The sequence below is a fragment of the Megascapheus bottae genome, chromosome 12 (assembly GCF_031878675.1).
Source record: "Megascapheus bottae isolate mThoBot1 chromosome 12, mThoBot2.hap1, whole genome shotgun sequence".
Lineage (NCBI taxonomy): Eukaryota > Metazoa > Chordata > Mammalia > Rodentia > Geomyidae > Megascapheus > Megascapheus bottae.
The window spans coordinates 49,560,270-49,573,045 of NC_143520.1; the positions used below are offsets into that span (position 1 = coordinate 49,560,270).

Consider the following 12,776-nt stretch of genomic DNA (forward strand, 5'->3'; position numbering starts at 1 on the left):
CAGCTTTTCTGTGTATGTGGTACTGAGGAAGCACTGAGGCAAGCACTCTACCATGAAGTCACCCTCCAGGCCAAATGAGACTGTTTTTGCCAGTCAGTCCTGGGACTTGAATTCACAGCCTGAGCACTGTCCTTGGGCTTTCCTCAAGGCTATAGCTCTGCCATTTGAGCCACAGCACCACTTCCGGTGGTGCTACATAGATGGGGTTTTTGTGCATGCTAGGCAGGCACTCTACCACTAGGCCAAACTCCTGGCCCCCCAAATGAGACTCTTATCGCCAATTAATCAGTGGCACTGTGTCTCAAAATGGTAGAATGCTAGCCTTGCATGAAAAATCTCGGGGACAGCACCTAGGCCCTGACTTCAAGCCCCATGACCACCACTGCCAACAACAAACAAACATATGGGACAGGAAAAAGGAAATGCTAAATATGCACTTCACAACAGCATAGGAAATAAACTACAGTAATTTCTAACATAATATCCAAGTAACCTGAGGAGCAGTGAGTTGGGCACTTTTTTTTTTTTGCCAGTCCTGGCCTTAAACTCAGGGCCTTGGCATTATCCTTGGGATTTCTCAAGGCTAGAGCACTACCACTTGAGCCACAGCACCATTTCTAGCTTTTTTTTTTCTATCTATGTGGTACCGAGGAATCAAACCTGGGTCTTCATGCATGCTAGGTGAGCACTCAACCACTAGGCTAAACTCCCGGCCTAGTTTTTAAACCATGCTGTGTCCTGCAATATGCACTGAAGAATATCAAAAAATATATACGTGTATACAATCATGCACACTACATTCAATGGGGACAAAAAAAGCCCTTTTCAAATTAAAAAAATGCATCATGTGTGTGGGCATCTGTATGTACCCCTAGCTCCTTGGTCATTGAGGTACTCTTCCCCTCTCATATGCTTTGAGGAAGGCATGGACAGGATGATCGTGGCTCGATGCCAGCACTAGGCAAATGCATGAAACCCTATCTAAAAAAAGAAATGAAGCTTTAAAGGGCTAGGAATGTGGCTCAAGTGGCAGAACACCTGCCCAGCAAGTGTGAAGCCCTGTATTCAAACCCAAGTACTGACAAAATAATAATTTTTAAATGAAAAAAGGAATCCCTGGGCCAGGGATGTGGTTTAGTGGTACAATATTTGCCTGGTACCTATAAGGCACTGGATTCAACTTATAGCACCATGGGGGGAGAAAAGAAAGAAAAAAAAAACATATTTTACCACCTGCTCTGCATTACTGCCAACTTCAAATCTTAGAAATCCATCCGCCTGTCAACCCCTCGCCCTCCCTGAGGACGTAATGATGTGTGAAGTACATTTATTTTACACTACCAGCCTGCCCCATCTAGGCCTCCCAGCAGCCCAGCCACTTGGGCATGCAAAACCCTAAGCAGGGCCCACATGGGCTTAATGAATAACTCTCTTGTTTAATTAAATGCCCCTGCACCGCAGGGCCCGGCTCTGCGGCTGACCAGGCTGCCTCCAGCGCTCTGGGCAATTTAGAACCCAAGCTTTCCAATTGATTCTGTGACTTCAGGGAATGAGAATCGCCTGCTTTGCCAAGGTGGCATTCGAGTTCTGTTCTCTGCTTCACTTGTTTAACTGCCTGCTCTTGAGGGCACAGGGCAAACCAAGGAAGGAACTTCCTCAGGGGCTGTGAAACTTCCAGGGTTCCCCACATTCTTGCTTTTTGTCACCAAAACAAAGTCACTCTTCAGTACAAAGTGACATGCCTCCTGTGTTACCACCCCTGCCCATCACTAGACCCCACCACTTTCCTGGCTACCCTCAAAGAAGCACTCATAGAAGCTATGACCCTTGCTTTCCTCACTGGTAAATGAGGCAAAACAAACAAACAAACAAAAAAACACCTGCTTGAGACTTGTGGGAGAAGTCTGAGTTGCTGATAATAGGTGCAGATAGCTGGATGCATGTTGAGTATTTTAGTGTGTGTGTGTGTGTGTGTGTGTGTGTGTGTGTGTGTGTGTGTGTGTGTGTGTGAGTTGGTCCTGGGACTTGAGTTCAGGACTGTCACCAGATGCTGTCCCTGAGCTTTTATGCTCAAAGCCAGTGCTCTACCACTTGAGTCACAGCTCCACTTCTGGCTTTATAATGGTTATTGGAAATAAGAGTCTCACGGACTTTTCTGGTTGGCCTGGGTTCCAGTTGAGATCCTCAGAGCTCAGTATTCTGAGTAGTTAGCATTACAGATATGAGCCACTGGCACCAAGCTGTGTGTTAAATATTTTTAAAAATATATGCTAAACAAACATGCACATACCCCAAACCAGGCAACACACATATGCATACACACGCATGCATGCACAAAACATGCGAAATACATGAATACACACAGTACACACAAGCTATCCACATGCACGTGTGCATGCACACACATGACAAAATCCATGTCATATATATACAACACATGCACACACAAAGAGATCCACATGTGCATGTGTTTAAACTTAATGTTAGTTCCTCTGGGTAGAGATGGGAAGAGAAGGTCCTTTGGCTGGTGTCTTCGGTGATTCTACACTTCCAATTTATACTAGCTATGAATTCCATTTTTTTCTTTTTTATTGTCTTCACATAATTGTTCGAGGGGCTTTAAGTGTCCGTTACGCATCTTGATCAGTGTTGCCTGTCCATCACCCCCGCCCCACATCTATCCATCCCTACCTAACCCTTCAAGTTTCCTTGTCTCATTTTCATGTGTGTACACTGAGTATTGTGACTGCATTCTCCCACCATTCCTCGCCAGTCTCCAGGCCTGAAGAAACTCGTAACAGTAAAGGACTCTGACAAGTGAAGTGATAAGTGTCAAATGACTATTTCTAACACGGATAACTTAGGAAGCACCCGGCATTCAGACTTACATGCGCACTGCCAAATCCAGAGAGATTTTGCCTGAAAACAACATAAGTACATAGCTGGAGGATGGCCAGTGCCAAGATCTAAGGTCTCCTGGAACTCAACACTGATTTTTCATTTCATCCTTTCGCATCCTCACTCTGCTACTGCAGAAACCAAGGTCACCAGCATTTCTCTGAGACAGCTCTGGATGGGGATTCCAGTCCAACCCCAAAGCCCATAGCTTCTCTACTTTTTCCAGCCACCATTCAGTGCCAGGTTTCCTTCATAATCCTCTACACCATGGATTTCAGGACTCTAGAACCTGGCTGGGGACAGCTGGGCTCAGGAAACCACTACTGTACTTACGAATATAGCTCTTATTTCAACAGATCCTACCGGATACCTGATGGGCTCCAATCTCAGGCTCTGCAGCTAGTTCACCCAGATTCTCAACACAGCTCTACTCCTTTCTAGCTGTGTCACCTGGGACAATTTTTCTCACTGTGCCTCAGTTTCCTATATGTGAGATGCAGTGACTTCATCTACCTCATAGAGGCAGCCAGGATTAAATAATAGAGTCAAATATTAAGTAATATGTCTACATATGGCAGGAACCAGAGCACGATAAGTACTTGCTATAGTTCTGTTCTTTACTTTCCTCCCTAGAGGCCATCATGTTGTGTCTTGTTACAAGGAGGAAGGGGATTGAGAAAGCAGAAGAACCTGCAACATGTAGTGTCTAATGGGAGAAAGTTAGGTCAGTGGCAGAGTGACCCTGAAGAGAACAATGGGATCCCAGATCCTCTACACACACACACACACACACACACACACACACACACACACACACACACACACACACCTTGCTTCCTGGCCACTATGAAGTGAACTACTTCCTCAGCCATATGCTTGCACAATGATGTACTACTATCTCACCCAGGCCCCCAAACAACCAGCCATGAAAACTGGAAAACTGTGAGCTAAAGTAAGCCTTTTGCTTTCGCAAGCTGATTGTCCCACATATCTGATACAGTAAAAAGAAAGCTTACTCAAGAGGCCGAGATCTGAGGAATACAGTTCAAAGCCAGCCCTGGCATAAATGTCCATAAGAACTCTTATATCCAATAAACTACCAAGCCCCCCCCCTGCAAAATAGTCAGAATTGTAGTTGTGACTCAAGTGGTACAGCACTAGCCTTGAGCATCAAAGAAGCTCAAGGACAGAGCCCAGACTCTGAATTCAAGCCCCAGGACTGGCAAAAGAAAGAAAAGAAAGAGAAAGAAACAAAAAAGAAGGAAGGGGAAGGAAGGATAGGAGGGAGGGAGGGAGAGAGAGAGAAGGAGAGGGAAGTTGGGTCACTGGGGGGTGTACCCCTGAAAGGGTAATTAGAACCTAGGCCCCATTCTTCAAATTCTACAAAGGTGTAAGCATCTAGGACTTCTCCCAGAAGGCCAAAGCCCCATGGTGGGCCCTCACCTCATTGCTCACTACCACGTGGATGCCTGTGGGGCCCTGCCAGTAGACTCGATGGATGTGCTGGGGAGGGATGCTGTACAGGTTGGCGATCTTCTCAATCAGCTCCAAGGTGGTCAGCTCTTCCAAAAAGATGGCTTGGTATACTAGAAAAAGGGAGAACAAGCACCTTCTTCTTAGGCAGTCATTAAATGAGCGTGAACCTGCCTCTGCCCCTCTACCACGCAACTCATTTGCAAGGGTGGTGTTCACAAATCTGCCTGCAGCCACACACTGAGAACACTGCTGCAGATGCCAGACCCTGGCTCCATGCTCCTGTTTCTATCTCTCTCAGGCACTTCCAGTGCTCCCTGCCCCTCCCCTTGCCCCCCAGCCCAAGGCTACCAAGCAGGAGATGAGGCTGCAGGAGCATCACATGATTCTGATGTATGCCACATGAGCATCCTGCTTAAGAAAGGCCTGTGCCACCCTTCCCATTTTCCCACTGTCTAAACAAGTTACTAAATAGCTTCATGGGGGGGACTGGTATTTAAGGCAATCGTTACTCAGTAACAGAAGGGAACAGATCTGGTCCTTCCCAAACACAAATCAGCCTAGCACTGTGACCCCAAAGGGTAAGGAGGGATTTTTACACTCTCAGCAAGTCAAAAGACCTGCAAATGCTTCCATTAAATACACCTAAACCCACCAGAAAAACTCCTGGGACAACCAGGGTAGCTTACGCAATTTGTTTTGGTGGGGGTGGATCACAATGTTTGAACTCCAGGCCTCAGCTTGCTAGGCTGGCTCTCTACACGAGCTACACTCCAGCCCTTCCTTTTTGCTTTTGTTTTTCACACAGGATATTGCTATTTTTGTGACTGACTGGCTCAAATCTTGATCATCCTATCTCAAAACCTCCTGAGTAGCTGGAATTATAGTAGTGTACCACCACACCTGGCACTATTGCTCAATTATAAGGGGAACTCAGGTCCCTCAAAAGTAAACCAAGCATGATGACTCATGCCTATAATCCTAGCTGCTCAGGAGGCTGAGATCTAAGGACTTCCATTCAAAGCCAGCCCAAGCAGGAGAGTCCATGAGAGACCAGAAAATTGGAAGTGGAGCTGTGGCTCATTCAGGGAGAGTGCCCAGGCCCTGAGTTCGAGCTCTACCGTGGACAAAAAGAATTGTAAGCACAAGCCCCAGCTAGTAGCTAATGCCTATAGTCTTACTACTCAGGAGGCTGAGATGTGAGAATCAAGGACTGAAGTTAGCTGGGTCCAGGCCCTGAATATTCTCAGGGAAGCACTGGGCTTGGAAGGCAGGCAGGGTTCCCAGGCTTAGGACCTGGCTCTGTTCCCACAACTCACCACATAGGCCACTTTCTCCATTGCCATCCCGCTTTTGCTGCAGGGGCACTCGATTCTGCTCCAGCTCCTGACAGACGTAGATGGTCATCTTTGGCCTCACATTCCTGACAGGAGGAAGGAAATAATTAGCAGGTGTGATGCACCCAGCTCCATTGTTCTAGAATGTTCCAGAGCACAGAGGGGAACCTGAAGTGGGTAGGACCTAGGGAGGGAGATGCAGGGTGGAGATTCAGACTAATTTTCATGGAACAATGAAAGGAGAAAGAATCTAGGCCAGGTCAAATTTTCTGGCTTTATATAGGATAATCTGGAGGAAGAGTGACGGACAGACATTCTTCAAGGTAATTATGCTTACCCTCATATCACAGATGGAGAAACTAAGGCTCAGGGAGGTAAAGAACTTTTCAGCCAAGCACCAAATGTTCTTACCTGTAATCCTAGCTTCTCAGGAGCCTGAGATCTGAAAATCATGGTTTGAAGCCAGCCATGTGGCCAAATCTAATAGACTCTTATCTCCAATTAGCCAGCAAAAAGCCAAGAATGGAGGTGTCACTTAAGTGGTAGCATGCCAGTCATAAACAAAAAGCTAAACAAGAGTGCAAGGCCCTGAGTTCAAGCCCCAGTGCTGACAAAATAATGATGATGATGATGATGATGATGATGATGTTTTCACTGTTGCGGAGCTTTTAAGAGGCAGCTCTGGGATTCAAACCAGGCATGCTCTCTTGTTCTAAAACTGCTGTGTGTGTGTGTGTGTGTGTGTGTGTGTGTGTGTGTGTGTGTGAATTTTAACTTCAGGGCTGGGGTTGTAGCTTAGAGGCAGAGCACATGCATGGCATGCAGAAGGCTTGGGTTCAATTCCTAATAGCAGGAAAATATAGGAACATGAAAGCTAAATAAAATTGAAGTTAAAAGTCCATCTGATTATCACATTAATTCCACCATGGTCAGAGGCTCCTGGACTGGTCAGCATTGCAGCAGAACACTTCCACTGGGCATTAAATTCTATGGGACAGCACCATCCTGATACGCTCTGCCATGAGCATGGGGGATGAGGGTAATAGCACTTTCTGGAAGTGGCAGTTCTGATCTAAGAGCTTCCAAGCATTCCGGAGCCTAGGCTTAAGCTAAGGGTCTGTCTGGTGTTCTTATCAAACAGGAGAGAAAGAAGAACCACATAGCACCTCGCTCCCCTGCCCCTGCCTGACACCTCCATTTGCCCCCACATAGCAGAAAAATGTCCCATTACTCAGTCCCCACCAGCCAACCCCACCCACAGTCCACAAGCTGAGATGGAGAAAGGTTGTCTGCCACACATGGCCAGACCCCAGTTTCCAGCTGACTTCCCAGAAAAACCAACACTCACCGGCCTTTGATGGCATTGAAGAGCCGGATCCCATCTGCAGGGCCACAGACCTGGACCAAATCATCCCTGGACATCTTCAGCAAGTCAGCACCTACGCGGGAAGATCACCACCCTGTTATGTGGGACCCAGAGAGAGAGAGAGAGAGGGCTCCATTCCTGAGCACCTGCAGACTCATATCAAGAGTAAGGAATGAGGAAGAGCCAGACCCACCCCTGGTGGGCATTAAACACTCCATAGACAGAAATAGTCAAGAGCTAAACAACTCCAGGAGATCATAGCCCATGAGACTCAAGCTAGATGCCAGTGCTCGTAAAAGGCCCTCCCTCTGTGCTTTTCACTAGCACTAATCAAGGTACGGAAGATTTTATCAGCGGGGAGAGGGGGAGCAGTAACTACTTGTGCTTGTCTCTGGGTACAAGTATAAGGTTCACTGGAGGCTGACCATCCAAACACACCTTGAAGACTCAGCACAACCAAGGGGTGGCACTTTATGAGCCTCTAGGACCTCTTGGCAGCCACATCCTCTTCACCCCACCCACTCTTAGAGACCCGCTGTCCTAACGCCGTAAGGGTGCTGACAAACTTTACTCCAGCTCTGATGTTTAGGGAAATGGCGCCAAATGGTGAGAACTTGGTGAGGGCTGGCCTGTTTCAGGGCTTCTTGCATATAACGCGATTACAGTGGTCATGCCCCTTATAAGGTATGCCATGCTTCATGAACACCCACGCATCTACTCTCTGTTGAAAAGCTGTGGGGTACTTCCTAGCTTGGAGCTATTGGAAATAAGCTCTAGAAAATTGTTGTGGCATGCCTGCTGGACATATGGTTTTGCTCTTAGCAGTTACTCTCCAAAGTTCCCAAAGCGGTATAATCACACAGTGCACATACACACCTATTCCCAATTTACTTATTTGTTTTGTTGTGGTTGTTATTTGCTTGTTTAGATGCTGGTACTTGGGCTTGAATTCTGGGCCTGGGCACTGTCCCTCAGATTTTTGGCTCAAAGTTAATGAAAACATTAACCACTTGAGCCAAGCTCTACTTTCAGGTTTTTTGTTTTGAATTTTTTATTGTTATTATAAAGATGATATGCAGAGCAATGACAATTGCATAAGTCAGGTAAAGAGTATATTTCTCTTTAGTCAATATCACCCCTTCCCTCAGTCTCTCCCAGTTTTCCCTCCCATCTCCATCCACAAGTTGTAGACTTCATTTTTCCACACAGTGTCTAGCTGGTACCATTGCTCTATTTGTTCACCCTTTCTCCCTCCATTTCTATGCCCCATCTTGCCCTCCCAAAACCCTATGAGGGAACAGACAAGACAAAAGAAAACAAAAACAACAAAGAAACAACCTCTTGTTACCATTTCTTGGAGTTCATTTCAATAAATATTAGTTTGTATGATCAGATGCGCATAGGCATTGTGCCTTTTACTTCTAGCTTTTTGCTGGCCAAGTGGAAATAAGAGTCTCAGGGACTTTCCTGCCTGGGCTGGTTTCAAAGCTCTATTCTCAGATCTCAGCTTCCTGAGTAGCAAGGATTTATAGCCATGAGTTACTGACACCCAGCCCCCACTCCATATTTTAAGGGACAGGGGCAGAGAAACGTGGCAATATCCTAGAACAGAGGAGAATTAGGTTAGCACAATCGGGAGGTGGGGGAGAAGCAAGATCTTTCTTAAAGTCCAACTGCCCCATCCCCAGATCCCACTGCCCAGGAAAGCTCTTCACTTTCAGACCTTGTCTAAGGTACAATTCCACTGGCACAATGGCTTCCCTTTCTATGTTCTACCAGGCCCTCAGTCAGCCTATGTCCCCCATGGTCTCTCTGATCTCATCGCCTCTGCTCTCAGCCCCCTCAGTCATCTATTCTCTGACCACACCAGGTGCCCACCTTTTGACCTCTGTACTTTCTCTCTGCTTGGAAAGCTCTTCCTCAAAGCCTGCTTATTCCTCCCTCCCTTCTTTCTAGCTTTTGCTCAAGGATACTTCAGGAAACTCTCCTCCTCTTCCCCTCCCCACCAGTCCGGGTCAGGATCCTTCCCTGACCATCCTCACCCCTATGCCACTTCATGCCTTTGTACTGACTCAAAAGCTCAAGTCTCTGAGAACAATCCACTCCATTCATTGGTTGTTTGTTTCTGCACCTCCAACCTAACACCAGGACGGCTCACAGGGACAATGCTAGAGGACGAATGCCCACTGCTCCTGCCTTTTAAGAAAGGAGGAAGCAACTGTCCTGCCTCTCCTTTCACTTCACATACAAATCCCAGGCTGTGCTCTAGAGATGGTGACAAGCAGTATTTTGGTGGGAAACATGAAGGTGTCCTGAGTGCACATTTCCCTGATTGTAGAAGAAGACTCTTCCTGGACAGGCCAGGACCCACCTATGCCCACAGGTGAGGGAATCAGAATTCAAGTTATCCAAACAGTCCTTGTAAAGTCACACTTGCCTAGAACACAGAGGGGTAGCATTTTTGGCCTGTGGCATCTCTTGCCTCTACCATTTGGCCCCAGGCCAGCACAGTGAGAGAGGGATCTCACACTCCCCAAGACAGCTCCTGGGAGCTGGGAGCAGCAGCTGGTCTTGCTAAGTACTTCCTAAATGCCTGTGGGGTTTGATGGAGAGATGTTTACCTGAGAAGCTGGCGAAGAGCCGACAAAACTGTGAGAACCTGTTCCGATGCAGCCACTGCTGGGCATCCTGGATGGAGGCAGATGGGAGCAGGTGCTGCGGGAGAGAGAGGAGGCCTTGAGAGGCTGCCTGCAGCCTGGGGGAACCGCCAGCCCCAGAGCCCGGCACACACTTACATCACTGCCCAAGGGAAGGGCCTCCACCGGGTGGGTTGGTGAACTGTTGCTGTAACAGAAGATGGACAGGCAATGAGGGTGGAGAGTTTCTGGAGACAGAGTCAGGGACCTACATCTTGTCAGGTGCGAGACTTGTTTTAAATGAAATGAGTTGAGAACGCATGATGAGCAATGCACAATGCCCATTCCCTCAAAATTCACAGCAAGCATGGTCCCAGCCAACAACTTCTGTACCCCAGCACTTAGCAGCAACATGGATGCCACCCCTGCTGGTAAGCAGATGGATTCCCACTGGGAGTTTCCATCCCATGCCCCAGTCCAAGAGAAGGTGGGCTGATTGCAGCTCCAAACCCTGTCTGCGTAATTCAGAGCCTGGAAAGCTGCAATCAAACCAAAGTCATCAGCAAACCAGTACACTGGATGTCTGCAGGTTGGCATCATACAGACAATACTATCAGGGTTTGCCAATTGGGAAAGAAAACAAATGGAGTTCCTTAAGCACTGACTCAGGAAGGATAAGACTTGTGCACCTGCTCTTTAAGAAAAAGATCCTCTAGCCAGGAGGTGATGGCCACATCTGCAATCCTACCTACTCAGAAGGCTGAGTTCTGAGGATCACAGTTTGAAGCCAGCTAGAGCAGAAATGTCTTTGAGACTCTTGTCCCCAACTAACCAGCAAAAAGCCAGAAGTGGAGCTGTAGTTCAAATGGTAAAGTTCCTGCTCTGAGTTGAAAAAGCCAAGTAAAAGGAGGAGGCCTTGATCTTGTGCCTTCAAGCCCTAGTACCAGTATAAAGAGAGAGTGGTAGGGGAGGGAAAGAAGAAGAGAGGGAGAGAAAGACCCTTTCCAAACTGACCTTATCAGATGGAGGAGATGAGTTTTATAATAGTGGGAACATAGTTACTGCCATTGTACAGTATACTCAAACATGGTGGAAATGATAAGTGTTATGGCTTTACCATTAAAAAAGAAAATAGGGGCAGGGAGCATGGCCTAGTGGTAGAGTGCTTGTCTAGCATGCACAAAGCTCTGGGTTCAATTCCTCAGTAGCACATACATAGAAAAAGCCAGAAGTGATGCTGTGGCTCCTGTGGTAGAGTTCTAGCCTTGAGAAAGTCCAAGGATAGTGCCCAGGCCCTGCGGTCAAGCCCCAGGACTGGCAAAAAAATAAAAATAAAAAATAAAGGGCTGGGAATATGGCTTAGTGGTAGAATACTTGTCTAGCATGCATGAGCCCTGGTTTTGATTCCTCAGTACCACATACTCAGAAAAAGCTGGAGGTGGTGCTGTGGCTCAAGTAGTAGAGGGCTAGCCTTGAGGGAAAAGGAGCTCAGGGACAGTGTCCAGGGCCTGAGTTCAAACCCCACGACTAGCAAAAAATACAATACAGACCCTGGCAGGGATGACACTTGTGCCAGCCATCAGCAACACTGGCTGTCCTTGAACTCTCTGCAGAGTACAGATATTGTAGGTTCTCTTCTTGACTCTGTAGGATCTCATTCCCCCTCTTTAGTTGGGAAGCCCAGGTGTGGTGCAGAGAAATTTTTTAAAAATCATCTCCAAAAAGGTTGACACAAGGTTTGAGTTGGGAGCTTAGATATATGCCCTGTAATCCCAACGCTCCAGAGGCTGAGGCAAAAGAACTATGAGTTTGAGGCCAGTCTGGGTTCTATACAGTGAGACCCTGTCTTAAAAACAAAACAAAGCCAACAAAAACAGTAGGCTTGCCTAATCTAAATATGATCCTTTCTCTATGTCTCTTTCACTTTCTTGGGAAGACCTTATCTTGGTAAAATCAAGTTCATGGGCAACCTTGTTTATTCATTGGTAAGAAAGTTCTCTAGTCCACAGGGACAAGGCAGCCAGAACACACTCAGCTCTGTCCTCACTTGTTAAAGGCACCTGGCCAGAATTTCTCTCTGCCTCCATCCCACCCTGAAACACACCTGCAGAGCCTCAAGTTTTTGTTTTTGTTGTTCTTGTTGTTTTGTTTTGTCGGTCTTGGGGCTTGAACTCTGGGTCTGGGCTCTGTCCCTGAGCTCTTCAGCTCAAGGCTAGTGCTATACCACTTGAGCCATAGCACCACTTCTGGGTTTTCTGGTTAAATAGAGATAAGAGTCTCATGGACTTTAGTGCTCAGGCTGACTTTGAGCCTTGATCCTCAGATCTCAGCCTTCTGAGTACCTAGGATTATATGTGTGAGCCACTGGCATTTGACAGAGCCCTGGAGCTCTGTCATGGGCCCTGGAGCTGGGCACTCAGGGAGCTAGGCACTCAGGAGGCCAGGCAGGAATATCTGGGGTTCAAGGCCAGCCTGGGCTATAGTGCGACCCTGTTATCCAAATATCAACGACAGGCTCAGTAGTTCAGGGGTAGAGCACTAGCCCAATATCAGCAAGACCCCAGACTTGATCCCTAAGTGTGTGGGCTAAATATGGTAACTATCACACCACTTAGTCACACTGAAGCCCAAACAGATCAAGAAAGGAACCTAGCACAAGGACCGCAAAAGAATGGAGGTAGGACATACCCGTCGCCAAGGCCAAAGCTGTTGGGAGAGCCATTGTAGCTTGGGGATGGGGCACTGTTCGCCTGGTAGGCCACATCTGGCCATGGAGAACACTGTGGGAGGAGAGACAAGACAATATGACAAAACTGGTAGTGTTCCTCAGGATGAGCAAGAGGCTGCAGAAGGTCTGGCCTTTGTTCCTCAGGCCCCAAGAAGCAAGCATTCACTGAGTGTCCATACTGATCCACAACGAGAAGGGTTAATAGAGTTCCATGAATGGAAAACCATATTACAGAGACTTAAAGAAGGTATTCTGGAGCAGGTAAATGGTGAAATGAGTCTCTTTTCTTGAGCTTCCTGGCAGCCAAACAAGAAAACAACCACAATCTTGTAATTCTT

General features: G+C 47.2%; 1 protein-coding gene across 1 annotated transcript in view; it reads right to left on the reverse strand.

Moving 5' to 3' along the window:
* Positions 1-12,776, reverse strand: part of Tfcp2l1 (transcription factor CP2 like 1) — a 62,330-nt gene that overhangs the window by 8,207 nt on the left and 41,347 nt on the right. Inside the window, exons 8-13 of the mRNA XM_090342972.1 lie at positions 12,399-12,490; positions 9,870-9,918; positions 9,696-9,789; positions 7,057-7,147; positions 5,691-5,794; positions 4,342-4,484 (exon numbers count right to left, since the gene is read on the reverse strand). Coding sequence (XP_090199098.1) covers positions 4,342-4,484; positions 5,691-5,794; positions 7,057-7,147; positions 9,696-9,789; positions 9,870-9,918; positions 12,399-12,490 — 573 coding nt within the window. The remainder of the gene's footprint in view (positions 1-4,341; positions 4,485-5,690; positions 5,795-7,056; positions 7,148-9,695; positions 9,790-9,869; positions 9,919-12,398; positions 12,491-12,776) is intronic.